General features: G+C 44.1%; 1 protein-coding gene across 1 annotated transcript; it reads right to left on the reverse strand.

Moving 5' to 3' along the window:
* Positions 1–1385: 1385 nt before the first annotated feature.
* Positions 1386–17850, reverse strand: LOC118299508 (POU domain class 2-associating factor 1). Its single transcript, XM_035623322.2, has 5 exons — positions 17588–17850; positions 11148–11275; positions 7344–7383; positions 6929–7218; positions 1386–2999 (listed from the first exon to the last, which is right to left on the reverse strand). The coding sequence occupies exons 1-5, from the start codon at positions 17601–17603 to the stop codon at positions 2565–2567; spliced, it is 909 nt and encodes a 302-aa protein (XP_035479215.1). The 5' UTR covers positions 17604–17850; the 3' UTR covers positions 1386–2564.
* Positions 17851–21160: the final 3310 nt, after the last annotated feature.

A 21160-nucleotide genomic window follows, 5' to 3' on the forward strand; every position in this document is an offset into this window, starting at 1 on the left:
AAGCCAGAAAATATTCACATTTGAGAAGTACGAAATCAGAGAAGTTTGACTGATTTTTTCATAAAAAACTACTTGAACCGATTAATCGATTAACAACATAGTTGGCGATTCGTTTAGTAATCGATTACTATTATTATTATAATTAAAAAATTCAAGTTTTCAGCCTTTTGAAAAATGCTAAGTGTCTATTGTGTGATCCATTCAAAAGCTCCAAAACAGCAGCTAAATGAACCGTTAATTCAATTCAATTATATATATATACGTGTATATATACGTATATATATATATATACACATAAAATACAATACCAAATTATTGATAAAGCCATTGGAAACATAAACCCTTTAAAAAGGATGACATATTATAAAGTGCTACTCGTGATTGAACAGCAGAGGGATTATGAAAGATCCCCAACAGGGGCAAATTCCGTAATATGTATTTTTCAGCCTCATTGACTGTGAGATTTGTGGGGCCCTGGGGCGCATCCTTGGCCCGGCCCGTGCCTCGCGTGTCCCGGCCTTGCACGTTATCCAAAGGTGCCGCACAGGCAAGTTACTGCAACACCTCCCGGCCCTAAAAATGGAACATTTTAAAGGGACTGTTGTACAACAGTGTTACTGTACGCGGCAGCCGCGTCGGACATCTCTCACTTCAAATTCTTTTTGCACTTCCACAAACTTTTTATGCCGTCTTGTCTTTCTATCCATGAGACTCAGAGGGTCGCACTGCTGGATTTCAAAGGAAACCCTCTCGGCAGCATCTCAGCCCCTCCCAGCATTTGTTTTGTTGTTTTCCCATTTTGTGATTCTAGGGGACTGACATCGTGTAATACGCCATCCCCATCACGTGTGCAGTATTTGTATATTTTCTCCCCTGTGATATGATCTCAGGTCTTGCCAGGAGTGGAATTTGAGTTGCCACGCCTGTCACAATGTCAGTTTCCCCTTGGGGGGGGATCCCTGAGACTCAGAGGCCTTCACCAGAGTCACCGCCACGAGCAAAAACCCTCAGCTTAGGTGCACTGCTTTACTGCGCGTTGAGAAAACAAAAGCCACGGAGACGAGAAAGTTCTTTTTCTTACGGAGACATGGTTGCATTTCATTAACTGCTCCGGTTTCCTTGGGGAGAAGAAACACTTTGAAGTAGGAGCCTGTATGGCAGTATGATTAAAATACAAAAATACAATTTCTTATTCATCAGGCATCGGAGAAGCTTTTCTGTTGCAAGGCCGACTGCATTTCGACAAAACTTTGTGCCCATAACTTTTTTTCACAGATAAGTTCTCACTGGACTAAATTAGCACTGCCAAATCCATAGTGTGCTTTCAAACACACACACACACACACACACACACACACACACATACAAGGAGAGAGAACCAGCAGTACAGGATATATGATCATTCTTCAGCCTTTTTTGTAAACTGACAGCAATAATGACTTGATGACTGATTTTATTACCGAGGCAAATGCCTCAAGGCTATGAAATCAGCACTAATGTTAACTGGTCTTTAGAACTCTGCCTCTGACATGACTCCATATCGATTCGGAAAAAAACGCATCTTCTTCCATCTTCATCTTCAGTGGCGATGGACACGGGCCTCTGTCAAGTGCATAAATACATGCTCAATAACAAGAAGATGCCAACAGTTTCATATGATTTTTACAACAAAAATGTATGCTAAATCGCACTTTGTGGACACAAAGAGTAAACTAAACTTCATTTTGGCAAGAAAATCTAGTGGGTGGTTTGTTCCTTTGCTGCCTAGTATGTATATTAAAACAAGTATAAGGCTCTAACTGTAAATAAAACAATACCAAAAGAGGTGTAACTATAAACACGAACACCGTTAATACAACTTGTTTGTGGCTACCATGTATGGTTGTAAAAAAAATTTAAAAAAAATATTTTAAAATCTTGGATCAAATTGAAATCTGGGATCGATCAGAAATCATCAGACACGTTTTGGCAAAATTGCTTATAAAGGCTGGCATTTTGAATAAACCCTGTTTTCAACCCTGAAAATGGAGGTGATCTATTAATCATTACCCAAACGGTCCCTCGTAAACTGTTTGCTTCAGCTTTGACCTACTGTACCTCTTGGGAATGTCAGCAGCCCACACACTTTTCCCATGAAATGCTAACGTCGTCATCCACATCTTGCTGTGTTCACCTTCAAACTCGACTCCACTTAAATTTTGGTTTTAGATCGCTTGGTTAATTGTGTTGATAAGTGTTTTGCAGTTTGTCCAGAGGTCAGTTTTGCATTAGACTGCAGCGGTGCGTGTCACTAAACAAATCTATAATAAATCCAACGACCACAAATTAAACTTCAGAGTTCCTTTTTTTCAGCTCTGGGAGACTTGCTCCATTTCCAACCCAACAGTGTTATTGGAAGTTACATTAACCGCAGTTACGACATCAAGAGCCTGGTTAAAATAAACGGAAATGAAAATGACACTGAATGGAAGAAAGGTGTATAAGCACAGGGCCCCTGAAAAAAATGCAAAGAGTAAAAATACTACTCCTGCATCACCAGTATAAACGTATGGACGCTCATATTTTCAGACATTGGGCATGAAGAGTGAGCTGCTGTAGGAGTCTTTGTCATCCTCGTCCCCATCCTCCCCGCGTTCCTCCAGAAGTTTGTCCAGTAGGTTTGGCGATCCGGGCTCTCCCTCCTGATCTTCGTCCAGGGACTGGCCTTGTGGCTCAGGGTCCAGCCGGTGGTCCGGACGCTGTGGCAGGTCGAGGATCTGGAGCTGAGGCTCTGCGCCCTGGGTCTCCGGCTGAGGGATCATTGCGGCGAGCGACATGGACAAGGGCATGTGCACCAGGGGGGAGCCGGACAGGGCCGCAGAGCCCGGGGCGAACTGGACCCCTGGGTTGGCCATCGCGGATATGGTGGTGAGGGGCTGCGACCAGGGGAAGTAGGTCAACCCCGAGTCTGGGAGCTCCATCGGGGGGAGCGAGGCTGGTGCGGGGCCCACCGGTATGGTCTGGAAAGGTCAGCAAAGCAGACAGGAAATGTTACTGTTGCTGTTACAGGAACAAAAACTAGCGACGCTTTTTTCTTTTTCTTTTTAAATGCTCAAAACGGCAAACTGTTCTTGCTTTCAGAATGCAATATAACAAACGCACGCACACACGCACACACACACACTTTTGTTTTTTAATCAAAATAGCACTCGCAATATACCTACAGCTAATGGATTTGTGCTGAAATGTTCTCATCCTCCTCTGGCACATTTGTCCGACTCAAATCATTTCCGAGCTCGTAGTCTGCGCCAGACAGTGTCAGTATTGGCTGTTTGACAGAAACGCATTCGCTCTGGCAGCACAGCAGCTATCACATTCTATTGCATTCCAGTGCCGCCTATCGCGGTTGCCAAAGCCAGTCGGGACAAGACTCAAAACAGTCTGTATGATTGTAGGGAAGCCCCTGCTGTTGAGCCTGGACGACAAGGGGCCACATGCCCAGCTGCTCTCGGGGAGCACGTTGGGATGGCTGCTCCGAGCGGCCCGCGCGCTGGGCCCGAGGGCACGGCAATAACTCTTCCTTTTGTTTCAGCCACTTTTAAGCACCACACGCGGAATGCACAAACATAAAATGTACGATCGATCTACTGACAAATCTTCGGGGGTTGCAATTTCTGACAACGCGTGTTTTTTGGCGCGCACACGTTCAGTTCACCCTCTCTGACGTTACCAGCTCCTCAAAAGAAAAAAGGGAAGAAGTTGTTTGGAGTGGAGCATGACTTGAAGGTACAGCAGGTACCTGCCAAGGTTGAATTCCCTCGCAAGGTGCTCCAGCGGTTCCGCCAAAGAGTCTGAGCTCAGGGCATAACCGCCGTTTGCCATAGGTGTTGATTGTCATCCCCCTTCTCCAAGAAAAATACATTTCTACACCGCTGCAAGGAATACATGTCACAGGTAGATTGCCGCCAGATTATTTTCAGTAAACTCACAGCAACGCGGACATGTCGATAATTTACTGGTGCAGTACGTGTCTGTCATGTCCCCAATATGTTGACACTGATCATATCAGTCCAACGTTCACAGGCAACTTGTTTGTTCTTGATCTAAATGTTTTCAAGGCACAGTGCGAGACCCTCACATCACCTCACGGCGTCCTGTTCATCAGCCTCTTGGCCCGAACCTTAACCGAAAACCTCTTTTGGAACCCGACCGTAACCACAGGACTGCTCTCCGGATGAAAGCCACCCGTCCGTGCCGTGACTGCTGTGTACACCTGCGGTCCGTCCCCCAACCACCTGTTGTTCCGTTGTCTCTGAGCGATTATCATGATTGTTTATCAAGCATAACATTATCCATACTGAGCACAAGTTTTGTGTCAAATGGAATGCGTCATTGCCAATTGCACACTGCCATTCCCGTTTTATGAAGCTCTGTTTTGTCAAGTTGCAACATAAGGACCATTACTAAATACTGTGTATATATACTGTATATTCTATGTGCGGAGTGTCTTTTTTTGTATAATTATTATTACACAGAACATTTAGAGGACTGGAATTTTCTTTTTCAAGTCCTCTAAAAAAATGCTTTGCACATTACAGTAAAACGTAGCGTCCAAAACAAACTAAAATGAATTAGAAATAAAAACAAAACATATTGATACAAGTGTATGGTTGTTGTTTTTTTGACAAAAGGTCAAATGGAATCATACAAACTGTTTAAATTTACACAATGTATCTGACAAAGACGCACATTTTCACAGCAAACTCGTTTGCCAGACCCATTCCATTTTGCTCCTTCGGTAAAGTAAGCTAGTAAGTTTGACATTTCCTAAGAAACGCATGTCGCTGTTGCAGTTTATTTGCCTGCCCTGGAGCAGGGTCTTGTTTTCATTCCCTTTTCCGTGCGTGCATGCGTGAGTGTTCAGGATCTGATTGGTCAGGGCCGGTATCTCCTCCTGTCCCCCCCCTCCCATTTTTTCCCCTCACCCCAAAACGGTCGAGACGGATGTTTCTCCCACAACTGAGTCCGGTTCTGCCGGAGAGCACTTCCGGTTAAAAGGGAGTTTTTCTCATCCACAGTCGCCAAGTGCTTTTCCTCATTGTGGGATTGGTCGAGTTTTCCCTGTTATATCGGAATTCTGACCTCACCGTGTCAAGTGCCTTGAGACGATGATTGTTGTGACTTGGCACGATACAAATAAAATTTGTATTACACTGAGGTCTGTCTACCAGATTGAAACTACATGTTTGTGCCATGAACGTGTTCAGTCAAAGTGCTATCAACCGAGTTTATGCTGAACCCTGCCTGCCCCTCCGAGGACCGTAAAAACTGTAGGTGCTGCCAATAGTCAGCAGGACTGCGACAGACAATGTGTTAAGTGTCTGTGTGTGTGTGTGTGTGTGTGTGTGTGTGTGTATGTGTGTGTGGGAGAGAGAGGGAGGGAGGGAGGGAGAGCGACAGTGGGGCAAAGAGCAACGCACACAGCTCTCCAATGAAGCAACACTACGTTACAGATCTTTTCTGTTTCAATATAAAATTGTGTCAGGATAAATTACACTATGGATGTATTTTTTCTATATATACATATACACTGAACAAATTTATAAACGCAACACTTTTGTTTTGGCCCCCATTTTTCATGAGCTGAACTCAAAGATCTAAGACTTTTTTTTTTATGTACACAAAAGGCTTATGTCTCTCAAATATTGTTCACAAATCTGTCAAAATCTGTGTTAGTGAGCAGGAGATAATCCATCCACCTCACAGGCGTGGCATATCAAGATGCTGATTAGACAGCATGATTATTGCACAGGTGTGCCTCAGGCTGGCCACAATAAAAGGCCACTGTAAAATGTGCAGTTTCATCACACAGCACAATGCCACAGATGTCGCAAGTTTTGAGGGAGCCTGCAATTGGCATGCTGACTGCAGGAATGTCCACCAGAGCTGTTGTCCGTGAATTGAAGGTTCATTTCTCTACCATAAGCCGTCTCCAAAGGCGTTTCGAGTGGCCCATGGTGGCGGTGGGGTTATGGTATGGGCAGGCGTATGTTATGGACAACGAACACGGGTGCATTTTATTGAGATGTGTTGCACTGCGTGAGGCAAATGGTGGTACTGACTGGTTTTCAGCCCCCCCCCCCCCCCGGACCCCACCAATACAGTAAAACTGCAAATTTTACAGTGGCCTTTTATTGTGGCCAGTCTAAGGCACACCTGTGCAATAATCATGCTGTCTAATAAGCATCTTGATATGCCACGCCTGTGAGGTGGATGGAGAAGTGCTCGATAACACAGATTTAGACAGATTTGTGAACAACATTTGAGAGGAATAAGCCTCTTGTGTACATAGAAAAAGTCTTCGATATTTGAGTTCAGCTCATGAAAAATGGGGGCAAAAACAAAAGTGTTGCGTTTATAATTTTGTTCAGTGTAGATATATATATATATATAATATTTTCCCCTTCCGGTTCAACTAGATTCTATCCAGTCTTTGACTTTGATTTTTAAGTGAAATAACACTTGCAGTGTTGCAAAGACCGCATCTGTCGCTAAAGTCAGCGCTTCAAGTTTTGAATAACTTCTTCCTGAGCATTGACAAGTGACTGCTGCACCCGGGACCGCTGGAAGCAGATGTTCCGCCTACAACTGAGTCCAGTTCTGCTCGAGGCTTGTTCCTGTTTGAAGGGAGTGTTTTTCTTTCAACAGTCGGCAAATGATGCTCATTATGGGAACGCTTGGGTTTCTCTGTAATATGTAAAGTGCCTTGCGATAATGCATGTTGCGATTCGGTGCTCGACAAATAAAATTGTATTCAATTGGGAATTCTTTCTTTTTCTGTCTCTTCTTGCACTAATTGTGCCAGTGTGTTGTTTTCCAATGCATGGTCTTGCCTGCTAAAGCCACAAATGTACTTTTGATCACACGGGGAGTTATCTCCTATACTCACCCCAAAGTTAGTGAGCAGCGGCGTGTGTGTGTAGGTCAGCATGGTGTAGCTGGGGCACAGGGTCTGCATGTACACGTCTGCGGTCAGGGTGGTGGCTGGGTAGGCCAGAGTCTGAGCTGAGGGTTCCTGCTGGCTGTATTCAGGCGACGACCACGGCATTATGGCAGGCTGCAGGACAGGCCCGGTGGCCAGGGGTGGAGATTTCCATCCTGTGCACTGCGGCCCTCCATCTCCGGCAGCAGCTGACAGCTCAGCTGCGGTGCCGCTGGCAACGGCCGCGCCGTAGGTGGCTGGATTTCAAAGAGAAGCTGCGTGTGAGTCTTTCGAAAAACACTCATGGGCACATGCTTCATTCACAGGAGTCAGTTAAGGTTAATGAGTCTACTAACGCTTGGGTGTTGCTTTGATCAAATACCTTGTGTGTATGGCGACTGGTTGTTGCGTGCGATCTCATCCTGAAAAGTGGGAAAGAAAAGTGCGTTGAGCATGTAAATGACTGCAGAACATCCATGAGCACATGTTGCTGCTGCAGAATGAGACCGTGTTGATATATAAATATGCAGTATTTACATTTGTACCCATCAAGTCCAGGTGTGAGCAGAAGCTGAGTTGGGTTTGCACTTGAAGAGTGTGTGTGTGTGTGTGTGTGTGTGTGTGTGTGTGTGTGTGTGTGTGTGTGTCTGTGTCTGTGTCTGTGTAAAAAAAGACAAACAAGTAAGTTCAGTTCAGTATATGTAATGTTTTTTTGTCACAATGTGGGAGCTGAAAAGGCAAAAATTATAATATAAGCTCAATGACTCTCTGCAGTCATTATCATCCCACCCTCCACTTCCTGTGTGACCTCCCTGCTTCAAACATGACCGCCCATTGGTCCGTCATGCATAGCCACGTGCATGTAATCTTTTTCCGAAAGACACGAGTGCGCACATTTGAAAAAAAAAGAGGAAATGCATATGCTCTGTATGCTCCCCACGAGGGTGAGTAAATAACATGTCGCGGTTCAGTGCAGGAAAGAGACTGTGATGAGAAAAACCGCCAGAGGTAATGGGGGAGAGCAGCGGCAGCAGGGACAGTACTGACAGCTCGTGTCGGTGCTTCAGGTGGTGCTTGACACAAGCCGCAGTGAAAGACTGCATCCCGCCGCCTGCAAGCCAGCGGCGGGGCATGTGCTGGCAGGTGCCTGAAGAGCTGCGCAGGTACAGGGGATACTCAAAACGCTGTGGGTGAAATGTTAAATGGACAGTTTGAAATGCTTTTGGACAGAAATCGGTGTCAAAGCGAACCGGCAACGTTTTTTCTGCCTCAGATTAGGTGCTGGTAAAAAGGGCATGGCGAGTCGCCTCGCCGCAGGAGAGCAGCAATGAACCTGACACACTACGTGGCGAGATAAGCACTGACATTTTAACAAAGCAGATTGGTAAAAAAAAAAAAAAAGCGGGGCCTCAAACCAACGCTCTGTGGCTGCACAGCACAGGAATCTTCTTTATGCCCGCCCGCCGGCCTTCACGCTAGCCTCCATAATTTTGCACAGCAGTGTCGTGGTTTGCCTCACAGCGAGAAGGTTCTGGGTTCGCATCCCGCTACGAACCAACCAGGGCCTCTGTGTGGAGTTTGCATATTCTCATCGTGTATGCGTGGGGGTTCTCTCCGGGTTCTCCGGCATCCTCCCACAGTCCAAACACATGCAGATTGGGGTTAGGTTCATTGGAGACAATAGATTGAGTTTGATTGTGTGTCTCTGTATGTTGGCCCTGCGATACACTGGCGACCTGTCCAGGGTGAACCCCGCCTTTCGCCCAATGTCAGCTGGGACGGGCTCCAGCCCCCCGCGACCCTTAATGGATACAGCAGTATAGATAATGGATGGATGGATGGGACCGGATGGGAGCCGCCCTCTGATTTAAAGGGGGAAGCTTTTGGACATTAAAGAGACAGTTCACCCTGATTGTGCTTGCATGTTTTCATTTGGGTGAGCTGCCCCTTTAATAACTATGCAGCTAATAGCATTGAATTCATCAGATTTAGCAACCATGGCCTGATTACTATTAATTATTTATTACTGTAACTGTCCACGATTAAAGGAAATTTTTAAAAAACATTTATGATGTGACAATGCTATTATAGATTTGGTTAGCTTTACACACAGAAACAACTTGGCTAGATTTTCGGTGTGTCTCATATCAGCGGCCCAATGATTTGTCGAACCCTCCATCACGACCCCCCTCCCTGTGCAGACCTCGCGGCTTCATTACAACATGACCTGACCTGCTCCTTTGCCCCTGTCGTGACACTTACAGCCACTAGAGGGTTTGGCCACTTGCATTTGCTCTAAAGGACTGTCGGAGCCTCACACAATTGCTCCATGTCACTTCACAGTGTGCATAACTATGTGTCGTAAGTAAGATGCTCTTTTTTTCCAATGGGATTCGAGCCTCAGAGATTGATAGTGCTCTCGTATCTGCAGCTTAACACGGAGCTGCAGGCGGTTGGAGGAGCAAAGAGACTAAAAACGGGGAAAACGGCTCGCAGTGTGAGCAGGGGGTTATTATTTGCTGCAACTATTGTATAGTTGCAGCCACTGCCTCACAGTGACAGCTCCAATCAGACATAAAACCAGACCTTGTTCAATTTCGTTGCATAACGCACACGAGGGTTGTGTTCATTTTCTCACCTACCTCTTATCAAGACAGCGAAAAGAGAGGCGTGATGCTGCTCGGTTAATCAGGTGGAAAACATGTGCACACAGTAGATTAGACGCATTGGAACGGGGTATTCAAAGATAGAAGTGAAGCTCCAGGACTCTCAAAGGTCAAGAGAAATGAATTCTGCCCATAATAGATAAGGGGAACTGACTGAGGAGCCTCGTGGATGATGTCCCCGGTCCGTGTCAGAAGGAATCTTCATGTGCCAAGGAAATGTTCCCACAGTGAAAGGTGAGCATAATCAATTACATTTTACCAGCCTGAGCCGTATGCGAAGCATCATGTTGCTTTTCTTCTTTTCTCTCTCTCACTCGAATGGCAGGGTGCGTATGCGGGGAGTTTGTGCATGTGAGTGTGTGTGCGCATGAACGTGTCGGCCCTCTGGTGTGAAGAGATGTAATAAATAGCATGTGGGAGGGCTCTCTGGCAAGGCTGCGAGTTATTTTGCATAGGGCTGTGTGCCCAGCCCTGGAGCCATGAAGGCAATGGTTGTAACTGTCATGGAAAAACACCTGGATTATATAAGGAGAACCCCCCCACACACACACACACAGACACACACACACACACACACACACACAGACACAGACACACACACACACACCGTCCCCTCGCTCCGCTGGCCTGCGGTCCTGACTGCTCCATTCCCCGCGCAGACCTTCTTTCTTTCAGCTGAAAGAATGACATCCTGGAGACTAAGGGCGATAAATCATCAGAATGCAACCACGGGAGCATTCGCAATGCAGCATACTGTATCTAGACGGTAGCCAGGAAGCACACCGAGGAAAGAAGTGATGTTGTGTTTGTCATGGAGACACAACACCCGCAAAAAAAGCCTTCAAGCGCACTTTCAAAGAATAGTCCCTAAGTCGTCATTGCTCCATATTTTAACCGTTAGAATAAATCATACTCTGCTTATTTGTTCAATGACTTATCACCGTTTCACAAAGGACACAGGGAACGAGGTGCTTTCACAGTTCACCATGTTCTCTGGGAAGAGATTTTGCTTGGAATGGCTGGATGCCGACATGTATTCCAGGGACTTCTTCATTGTTATGTATGAGATGTGTCAGCAGGTAAATGTAACAGCATGTTAACCTACTATTTGCGTCAGACTTCAACCGAGCGCCTACTGCGCTTGAGCCGCTCTCCAGCCAGATCTTGTCGAACTTGTCCCAAGATTGATGTAATGTTGACGGAAACATTTATTTTGGGGGGATTTTGACCGATGAACTCTGACCAGGATTCACAATCTGGTGAATTAGTGAACTGATTCCAAGTTAGTTTCATTTTGTATGTTTGCTACAGTGGGATCAATACAATTTTTCCCCAAACAACACGTTTAAAAAGTGAGACTGGAGTTAATTTTCGCTACATGAAACCAACTTCCCAACCTGTCAAATTCGTATATTCAAGACATTTCAATATTGATTCTTGTATTTTTTTGACTCTTTTACGCCTCTTGAGGGACCTGTCTGTGTATTCACGTCCGTGTCATTGTGCCACAGTGTCCTCACCGGAGTAGCGGGCGCTGCCTTGGCGCTGTGCAGCTCCAGAGTCCTCTTCCTCCTCAGCAGCTCTTTGACTGGGTCCCTGACTCGAACACCCTGGTACGGTCTGGACCTGGCCAGCGCTGGTGTTGCCGCTTGGAGGGGCCAGAAACAGAAAGAAACAGAGGTCACATGACAACACACGACTCCGATTACCTTCAGCTCGGTCTCGAGGGAATCTCTGTTCGGGATTCATAGAGTTCATGACCATGAACCCAGACAATTTAAACATATACAACTTCTTCATAACTGGAGAAAAACTCCATCTGCAGATGAAGATAATCTGACAGAACAGATACTAATGGACATTGTGGTAGTGTTACGCAGTGGGGCCGTCAAGGGCCCCCCCATGAAATCACTGACGCCCCCAGCAGCCCCCCCCTGGAGTGTTGCATTTAGCATATGCACAATATGCTACATGATGGTAAAATGCTTCTATCTGATATTTTACATTGGGTAGTATTTATTTTAATCATAGTTAAATAGTATAGCTAGGTCTAAGAACAATAATAAATAAAAACAAATGCAGCCAGCCCAGCAGCTCGTGTTTGATATATACAAGAGTAATTATAATAAATAATAAATTTGGCTTTTATCTGATATTTTACATTGGGTAAGAATTATTTTACATGAAGTACTATCCATTTAAATAAATAAAGTATATTTTATCATAGTTAAATAGTATAGTTAGATTGAAGTGCCACGGGTTTGAAGGAGCAGGGCCCAAATTAAGGTAAGAAGGAAAAAAGAATATTTAATAACTAAGGTAACAAAGAACAGAATTAAATAAACAAAATCCAACTCTCCAAAGCTCAAATCCAAAACTCAAAATTAAACTACAACGGCATTATCGAATTCCTGAAATTCAGTAATTGCTTTTGGTTTTGGTGAACCACCCCGAGGTTTTCAGTCGTTTTCACTTCAATTCAATTTCATTTGCCTAGCGCCACATCACAATATACATTATCTCAATGCTCTTTACATAGTGAGGTGGAGAAAACCCAACAGTTCCTACAATGAGCAGCACTTTGGCAACAGAGGAGGGGGAAAAAACCTTAAATTACATTTAATTGGCTGCAATTTAATTGGCTGCAATTTAATTGGCTGCAATTTAATTGGCTGCAATTTAATGTCTGCGTTGGCACCAGCTGTAGTTTCTATGATTGCACTGAGTAAAGCTTGACAGTTTATTGTCTATTCCGGGTAACAACACCATCATGAATGGAGCCACACGGACAGAGACCCGAGGCCAAATGGTACACCTCCATGCTTACAACCTGTGATTTCCTGCAAGTATAAGCATGAGGAGAAACCTGATCCGACAGCGAGGGCCCCTTTCAAACAGTGCTGTACCTGTGAACCTGCAGACAACGCCACCAGTCAGCGCGGCCTAGGGCTACAAAGTCATTGAGGGTAATGGCATTTTACCCTTAAGTAGATGGAGGGTGGTGCACATGGACCTAAACAGCCCTGGAGAATGGCAAACAGATAAACAATCCACAGGTTCATTTTCCAAGAGAAATATGATTAAATGGACAGAATTGAATCCATCTCCCTCAATCTTCCCAGCCAAGTACAGTTTTGTTTGTTTTCTTCTGCTTTTTCAAATGGTGCAGGCATTTGAGAAGGTCTTATATAAGGGGTCATTGCTCTGACCTCACACACTCGACCTACCACTCCTACTTCGATGTGCATTGACTTAAATTGTATTGAGGGGGTTTTTCAAGGGAGACAAGCAGATTGTGGCACCTCCGCTAAATTCTGAATCGTCAGACTGAGAGGATCACAGCAAAATTTAAGTCAAACTCAACTCTGAGTCTATGATCTTATGAATCATATCAATAACATAGCAGTTTGTAGTATTATGTGTGTGTGTGTGTGGCAGAAGTGCATTTATATTGAATATTGTTTGGGCCCTTGATCATGTAAAGGTATTTTATGTAAACTGTCAACACACTAACTACAGTCACTAAGACCAATAAACTCCTAAAAATCTGCCATAACTATGTGGGGTCTTTTTTTATTAGCACAAAATCTTTATAATAACTGTAGTTTTCTCTTTTAGTGGATCTAGCAACATCCTCTTAAAGTCAGATTTAATTATAATTATACCCATTTTTGGACACAGAGGGTGAGTTGCGAGCTGTTGGTGTGCGATCCTGGGAGGCGTAGTAGCATACAGCTAAGCCTCCAGTAAGCCCATAATGGTGTACGTTTAAAGAAACAAAAGACACGGCCTGTGCGCACAGGAAATATGGTAATTTGGCAACAAAGAAAAAGTGCAACATATCAGTAAATGCTGTAGCGTGTGCAGACCTCCATTGTTTTTTTTAGTGTAGACAAGTGACACCAAGATGAACCAATTCCAGCAGTTTTGAAGGAAATGAATTGCGCTCTACCCATGGTGGTGGTTCTTTTGTTGGGCAACTTTCATCACATTTCAACCGCCTCCACCGTGACTCAGTTTACTGGCATGAGTTCACTCAGGTGACCTTGGTTTTGGTAACTGACAAAAAGGACTGCGTTTACATGGCGCTTTTCTTGTCTCATCGACCGGCCAAAGTTCTTTACAGCACAACTCTCATGCACGCAGCGCTGCAACATACAGTGAGGCTCTTTTTCACATATCATTCTTACACAACAGCACAGGGGCAACTTAGGGTCAGACGCAAGACGCCCTTCGGCACAAGGACTGGAGGACCCCGGGGTTGGAACCATCAACCATCTGGTTGGTGGATGTCCGCTCTGTCTCGCACAATAAAACTACCTGCCTGCTTGAGAAAGCCCGAATAAATCACAATGCACTTGTCTGCCACACTGTAAAATCGAATAAGTTGGCTTTACTCACAAAACATTGTGCAACATCGTTGCCTCAAAAAAATTAACGTAATCTTATGATGGTTAGTAACAAAAACGTGTTAATTCTGAGTATGCAACACTGACATTAACTTGTTTATTCTGAGTGTGCAACACGTGTTTAGTCTTGTTGGTATTTTCCTGCTCTGGCCGGAGAGCGATCCCCGGTGTGGGAGATCGACATGCAAACCACTAGGACATGCTTACAACCTGCACACAGTGAGCCATTTGTTTGGTTTTTTCGATTTACAGAACCAGGGATAAGCACACAGAACCGACAGCTAGCGGACCGTGAGGAAATATTCACTGAATTTTTTGCTTTAGAATCACTGCCCCTTTAAACTGTAATGTGTAATGTAAGGAAATATAGGCTACTTTAGCTTGAGAGTAAATGTACTTAGTTGCACTGAAAAAGTCACTTTTTCAGCCGAGTGTTTAGAACAGGTTGATAAAAATGGAGTGAGGTACACTTATTATTTCCTATTAAACCCAATGCCAACGTATTTTTTCATTTAGTTTCCCAGGCTCTGCACCTTGGCATCTTTACAATTTAACAGAATAGTTTTGTCCTATCTGTTGCTGGTGGCATTTGTCTCTGAAGTACTCAAATTGTATTAATCTTTTTGAATGTTTCAGTCAATGAGCGCATGTGGATGACAATCGCCTTGTCAGATGAAAATGAATTTTCAAGTGTTTTGCTCTCTATCATTACAATGACAGTTGCCGGCTTGCTCCTCTTGCAAACTTTGGCCTGGTACTGCTGTTCCCAACACTCCCAGTGACAGAGGGGGGCTTAGGATAAGTCTGTCCTGATATTGTCCAAAAAAAAGATGGACCACGTGTGTTCAGAAGAATAAAGAGAATAGATAACAAGCAATATTAATGACAAATTGAAATTGAATGAGACCCATTCATTTCCGCACAAAGGAATTAACACCTTTAGAAAGACATTGAGAGGATATGAAAAACAGTAGCTTTTAATTTTGTAATTAGTAATAATAAGTACTTTTAATTCTACCAATCAAGGCTATATGATTACATAGCAATTGATTAATAAGTGCATTAAATCTTATTTATTTAATGCTGTCAATTATATCTGAATATTCCTCTTTCTGAGAAATGACAAACTCAAGCGTTAATAGAAAAACTTTACTTCAAATGTTGCCAACACCATCTTAAAAACATGTCCAGCTAAAACAGGTCGAAACTAAAACACATGTTTGTGCCGCATGTCAAACCAAAACATTAAATTGTGAAGTACAGTCAAAAGAATAAGGGCCACAATTCTGCAAAGTAGCTCCCATCTGAATCTGTGCGTGACAAAAAAAAGGTCACCTTTTAATAGCGGTAAAAATATTTCCGACCTCAGCTTTACATGGTGACAATATGGAATGGGCTCCAAATAGAAATGTCACAGAAACTGTGCATTATTGTCTCGCGTCAAGCAGGAAATGTGGAACTGGACCTCGAACTTAAACACTTACACTTTGGGATGACAGACTCAGGTCAAACCATGAACATTTGATCAGTGCAGAAACAAGGGCGTCTGTTCAGAAAAAAAATGCATCAAGCCATCATGGCTTTGCGTTTCAACATACTTCTCTAACTCTGCAGAAAAGGAACATTTGGTGACAACAACAGTGTATAGGCCTACTTTAGAGTTTGCACTGCAACCACGGTCTCATTTCAAGAGGTTTGCTCTTGAGGGAGTGGACGACTGCGACGGGTCCATGTCGCAGAAAACCTCATGGAATACCTCAAAGGTACATGTCAGCTGCCCCGGGGTCCTCGAGAATCAGTGCATAGGTCAAGCCAAGAGGCACAGAGCAAGCCCTGGCAATGCCTTCCAGCCCTGGAACGACTTCCACACCCTCGATAACTATTCCAGTGACCTTTGGTCTGTCACTTGGAGGAAACAATGTGCTCTGGAACTCTGAGATCAGGTGAGTCATCATTTAAAATCCCCTTTTCAACATCTCTGCGGACCAGGTCTTATGACACTGAGCCGTCAACTGTACACTTGTCTCAATGCCTCCCCTGCTATAAAAGCCCTCTCCGTAGATGTACAGTATCTCTTGGAAGGAACTGGTCTTCATCCCTCCAGCAGAGAGATGTGTCCATGTCAAATGTCACATTTCAAGTCAGCTACGTGACTTGAACGTGACTCTTTAAAGCGGTGTTTGTGCTCCGTACTGTTCATGACATAATGAAAGTCTGCGACTAAATCTAATTGGAGGACAATGTTTTGATCCTGACCAGCCAATGATCACCGTAAAAGATATGAAAGAGGGTTACGTCTTAAGATTACGAGAAGTTTGCTGTCGTGGTGAAAACCATGTGCTTAGTTGACCTCCTCTTAATGCAGACGCTGTCAATCTTTAGACAAGGTCACCAAATGTCTTCATTTTTACGCCTGTCATACCAATAGCCACCAAAGGTCAATTTAACAATAAAACATATGTGTGGGTTGTAAGAAGCTTAATTGCAGGAGGTCAGGAAGTAAGGCTGTCACACAGCCAACGGTAAGAGATTTATAAAGATTCCTGGCAAAGGACTGAAGGAGTGTGCTTCAAACGGGTGTGGTTCTTATCAGGACAAGTGATTTAAATCAGCAAACAGTGCCCAAAAAAAAAAAAAAAAAGAGCACAAGGAAAAAATGGTGTTAAAGCAAAGTTGAGATAACAGAAAGAAAGTATGATCTTTGACTCGCCACTAAATTGGACGGAAGCTGGCGTTGTCCCTCGTCGCTCTTCAGTTTTATGAATTCACACATGGGCACACACACGGACAAAAAGTCGCCATGGCACATTCAACGGGACAACGCAAAAGAGGAAGTTCCACAGCTGTGCGGTCTTTTTGCATATCAAGATTACAGGCCAAGAGCAATACGGAGACAACTTCCAAAATACCATCTTCCTCTTTCCAAAAGAGTCTGACACAGCAGCTCCAATACCGATCCTGACACAGTTCACAGCGGGAAAGGTTGTCTTATACCGGGGGTTTTTTTTTAACCCCTTCTCTTCATATTCCAAAACCCCCCCCCCCAACAGTCAGTTGGGGAGTTTATGGCATAGAGCCACAAGTTGATTCAAAGCTTTTCAAACAACTTTAATGTTACAAGTTGATCAGTTACGACTAACCAAAAACACAACAGTGGAAAGTCAAAGTTCAGTGAAATGATTACATGCAGACATTGCCATGAAATGAAATTTTAAATTTAGCTCCTCAATGCTTGCTGGATAGACTATGTGGCATTGCACTGGCGAGTGAACCACATATTCTGTTCATGACATTGTGTCCTCTTCCTCAAAGCCAAAACTGATGCAATATTCACGAACCGTACAAAAGATTACGTGAAACATCATTTTGAACAAGTTATATAACATTTTATAAACTTTTTGTGCCTTTGCTTCCTCCTTGACTGAAGTTAAAACGGGTTAAATCCGTCAAATCAGTAAATATCATATACATTACACTCTGTGTGAATAGAGCAAGACATTAAAGTGTGTGCATCATATGTAAATGAAACAGCAATGATGTGTCGTACTTACATTTCCCCCAGTGCATTCTGCTTATCTCGCTAATATCGTACAGTCAAACTGACGGAAATCAAAGTGGCGGGTGGACTGACGTGCTTTATAACAGAGCGCAGCGGGCTAACGGTCCCCCTGGGATGTCACAGTTTCTTCAACCACAGGTCTCCCTGATGCCGCCACTTTCAGTGCTGATTCTGTTTAAGTTGAATCATTAGTACGAGCGGTGAAACGCCAGCGAAGCGCATGGGCCCCAGTGATGCCAAAGTGACACGCAGGTGAAGACGACTGCGCATTAAGGAAATGTGCGTGAATACATTCAAATACATGACGGATGGATGTAGGTTGTCCTCCTTCGAACCTCCTTTAGCATAAAGACCGAAAGCATGGGGAAACGGTAAAGTGCATTGATCATCACCTCATGTCTCTTATGTGCACAAGGCCATGCAATGTCAAAATTGAACCAACGTATATCAAGACCTATGATCATCAACCTGTGCTAAAGATACAAAGGGAAGAACTGTTGTTCATCAAAAAGTAACTCTCCTTAAAACTAGTGTCATTATTTTTTCCCTTGTCCAGTGTGTCTACTTGAGACGGATATGCAATTGGTGTAAAAAAAACAAAAACATTTTTTATATCACAAGAGCGCTGGACGTAAGGGTACTGAGGGGGCTGCAGCACCCCTACTGGCAAAGGGCTGTAACCACAAGGCAAATAAAAAAGTTGTCAAAAAGAAAACAATAAACAAAACCTTTTACATTTGAAATTTAATTTTCAACTATATTTCATTGAACTTTCAGAACATTAAGAGTGTTTTCCGTGTAGCCTATCTGACAGAAATGTAGACTGTGATATAAAGGTAGAATGGAAGAATCACAGATTTCAGTGGTGGCAATAGTAGGTTAAGATATATATATATAAATAATCTCTGATTTCTTTAATTGCCCTAAAGCCAAGTTTGCAGCCTGTTCTAAAACTGGTAAAAGGTTGTTGGCCATTCATATGAATACATAAATCATGAATCAATCATTTTTGTCTCAGCACCGCCAACTCTGACGGACTTCAAGCATCCCTGCATCAATAACATCATTTGTAACCTGAGTTAGTTGGTGTGCTCGCATCTCATTCTGAAGGTGTTATCAGTACTTTTGTTTTTCCTGAGGTAAGCCCGGTTTCGCCCATTAGAACTATAGCTTTTTTGTCCGTTGCAGCAAAGATAGGCCGTACACTGTAAGTGAACGTACGCGGTATAAGCTTAACACACAAAACCCCATTCATGAATATATCAAAGTCACAAATTAGCCACACGATAGCTCAGGACACTCCCGCGCGATGAAGGAAAAGAGGGGCGAACTCGCCAGCATGGGTCGGGGCTTGTGCAGGAAACACTTTGTGCACAGTCGGCACCAACTTAAAAATGAATCCCGAAATTTATTAGCTCAGCATTGGAGAGGAGCCAGTGCGGGAGAGATACGAGCCCCGCAGCTGATCTCCACGGGGGCTTCGCCCACACTGACCTTTTAAGGAATGTGAACAGAGAATTAGTGCAACTGGCAGTGTGCGCGCCGCAAAAACAGCAGGAGATCACAACAAGAGACAACAGGCAATTCATTTGGCAAAAATATATATATATCTCCGCTCGGTGAGTCAACATTCATGTGCCAGTCAAAAAGATGAAATAAATGTACTTTTCGTTTGAGAACGTGTAGCAGTGTTTGGTTCAAGCAGTCCAAGCTCATTGTCATTACCTTTAAATATATCTCCATACATGGAACACTGTTTTTGTGTGTGTGTGTTTGTGTGTGCGTGTGTGTGTGTGTGTGTCTGTGTGTGTGCGTGTGTGTGTGTGTGTACGTGTGCGTGTGCGTGTGTGTGCGTGTGTGTGTGTGTGTGTGTGTGTACGTGTGCGTGTGCGTGTGCGTGTGTGTGCGTGTGTGTGTGTGTGTGTGTGCGTGCGTGTGTGTGTGTGTGTGTGTGTGTGTGTGTGTGTGTGTGTGTGTTGACTGTAACAATATGCCCCTACACCCTCAGGACAGATCCACTAAATACAGCCTGACACTTTGCTTTTACGCGGCAAAACCTTTCACTTTGTGCTGCGGCAACATGGACATGTCTCTCCGTCATGTGTCATCATTGTGTTGCTGTTGTGTATACTGCACAATCTGACGTGTTCCTCTCCAAATGCAGATTTCAGACCAGTGTTGGTTGCCGCACGCAAACACCGTCAATCTGTATTGTTCATGTTACAAGCGGTATTCTGATATTATCTGGAAGTATACAGGTTTTATCTGTAAAGGTAGGACTACAGCAGATTATCCTGATCCATCATCCTACGTGCTATTTGAGGAAACGGTGTGTGAATCCCTATGAACAGGTTTGTATCGAATGAATGTTTGACTAATTCCCTAATACACTGTGGTAGAGAAGTTTCAGGCAGGTGCAAATTAAAAATGAAAAAAAAAGAAAGATTGCTGAGTGTTTTTCAGACGGAGCGCGGTTCCAACAGAGCGGGCAGTTGTGTTTACAGTCATTTCATTGTGGTTAACTTCCTCTTTCCGAGACATGAAAGAGGCTCAGAAGACAGTTCGCCACAGATGAAAGATTTCGCTGAAAAAATACAAAATAAAGTACACTGCAAATTGAACTCTAGATTGTACTCCGTGTTTACCGAATAATACCGGAGCTCGGGGTAGTGAGAGAGTCGCTGTCTGCCACTTTTGTGTGTGAAACAAACACAGCTCGGCAGAGCCTCGGCAAGAGAACTCTCCACTGGAGCCACTGCAGGAGACAAGAAGCATTGCTATAGATTATCAGTTCAAACTCATGTTGACACAGTGTGGACCGAGGTCGCCGATGAGATGCAGACGGTTTCTGTTTATTTCAGTTCAAACAGCAAGATGTTACCGCCCTAGGTCAGACCTGGAGCCATGCAGTCACACTTAGTCATACTCAGTCAAGCAATATAGAAAGAACAAAAAAAAACAGTTTGATGCCGACTTCAACTTGTGAGACAGGTGTAAATATACTGCATGTACGTAGCGCGGTGACATGCCCCCACCCCTACCAAGCAGACACACACACACACACACACACTTGATCGGATTCACCAGTTCAACTTTTGAAATGACAAATCTTTCCATGTTCCTAGATCAAACAGCCGCTGTCATTTCATTTAATCACCACCGTTCCATTTAACCTGAGAATTTTTGGGGATGCGTTTAGACACGTCGCAAGGGGGGGATCCTTATCATGAGTTGGATTTTATTCCAAGCGAGCGCTCTTTTCTTTTCTCTTTTCGTCTTTTCAACATTCGTTGCGCAACCGACCATCGCAGCGCGGAGGACACCTGCGGTAGTCTGACGACTGAATTCATTCTGTGCCCATGTTGAGCCTGAAACTGGCCCTGGCCTGGTCGCCCTGGGTGACGCAGGGGGGGGAAACACCTGCGTGTTCTTCAAGGTTCACCGACCGGCAACGCACGATAACCACAGGCGTGTTTCAATGCTCCAACTGGTTTTGCTGGGTTTGATCAGATGTCTTTCATTTTGTAGGATTCGAAAAAAAAACAATGGTCACAAAGGCACCTAC

The sequence above is a fragment of the Scophthalmus maximus genome, chromosome 11, assembly GCF_022379125.1.
Source record: "Scophthalmus maximus strain ysfricsl-2021 chromosome 11, ASM2237912v1, whole genome shotgun sequence".
Classification (NCBI taxonomy): Eukaryota; Metazoa; Chordata; class Actinopteri; order Pleuronectiformes; family Scophthalmidae; genus Scophthalmus; species Scophthalmus maximus.

Coding starts and splice junctions, on each gene's coding strand:
- LOC118299508 (XM_035623322.2), bottom strand. Junction 7,219..7,343: donor CCAGTCGCCATACACACAAG/GTATTTGATCAA, acceptor TTTGAAATCCAG/CCACCTACGGCGCGGCCGTT. Junction 3,000..6,928: donor CGCTGCTCACTAACTTTGGG/GTGAGTATAGGA, acceptor TGACCTTTCCAG/ACCATACCGGTGGGCCCCGC.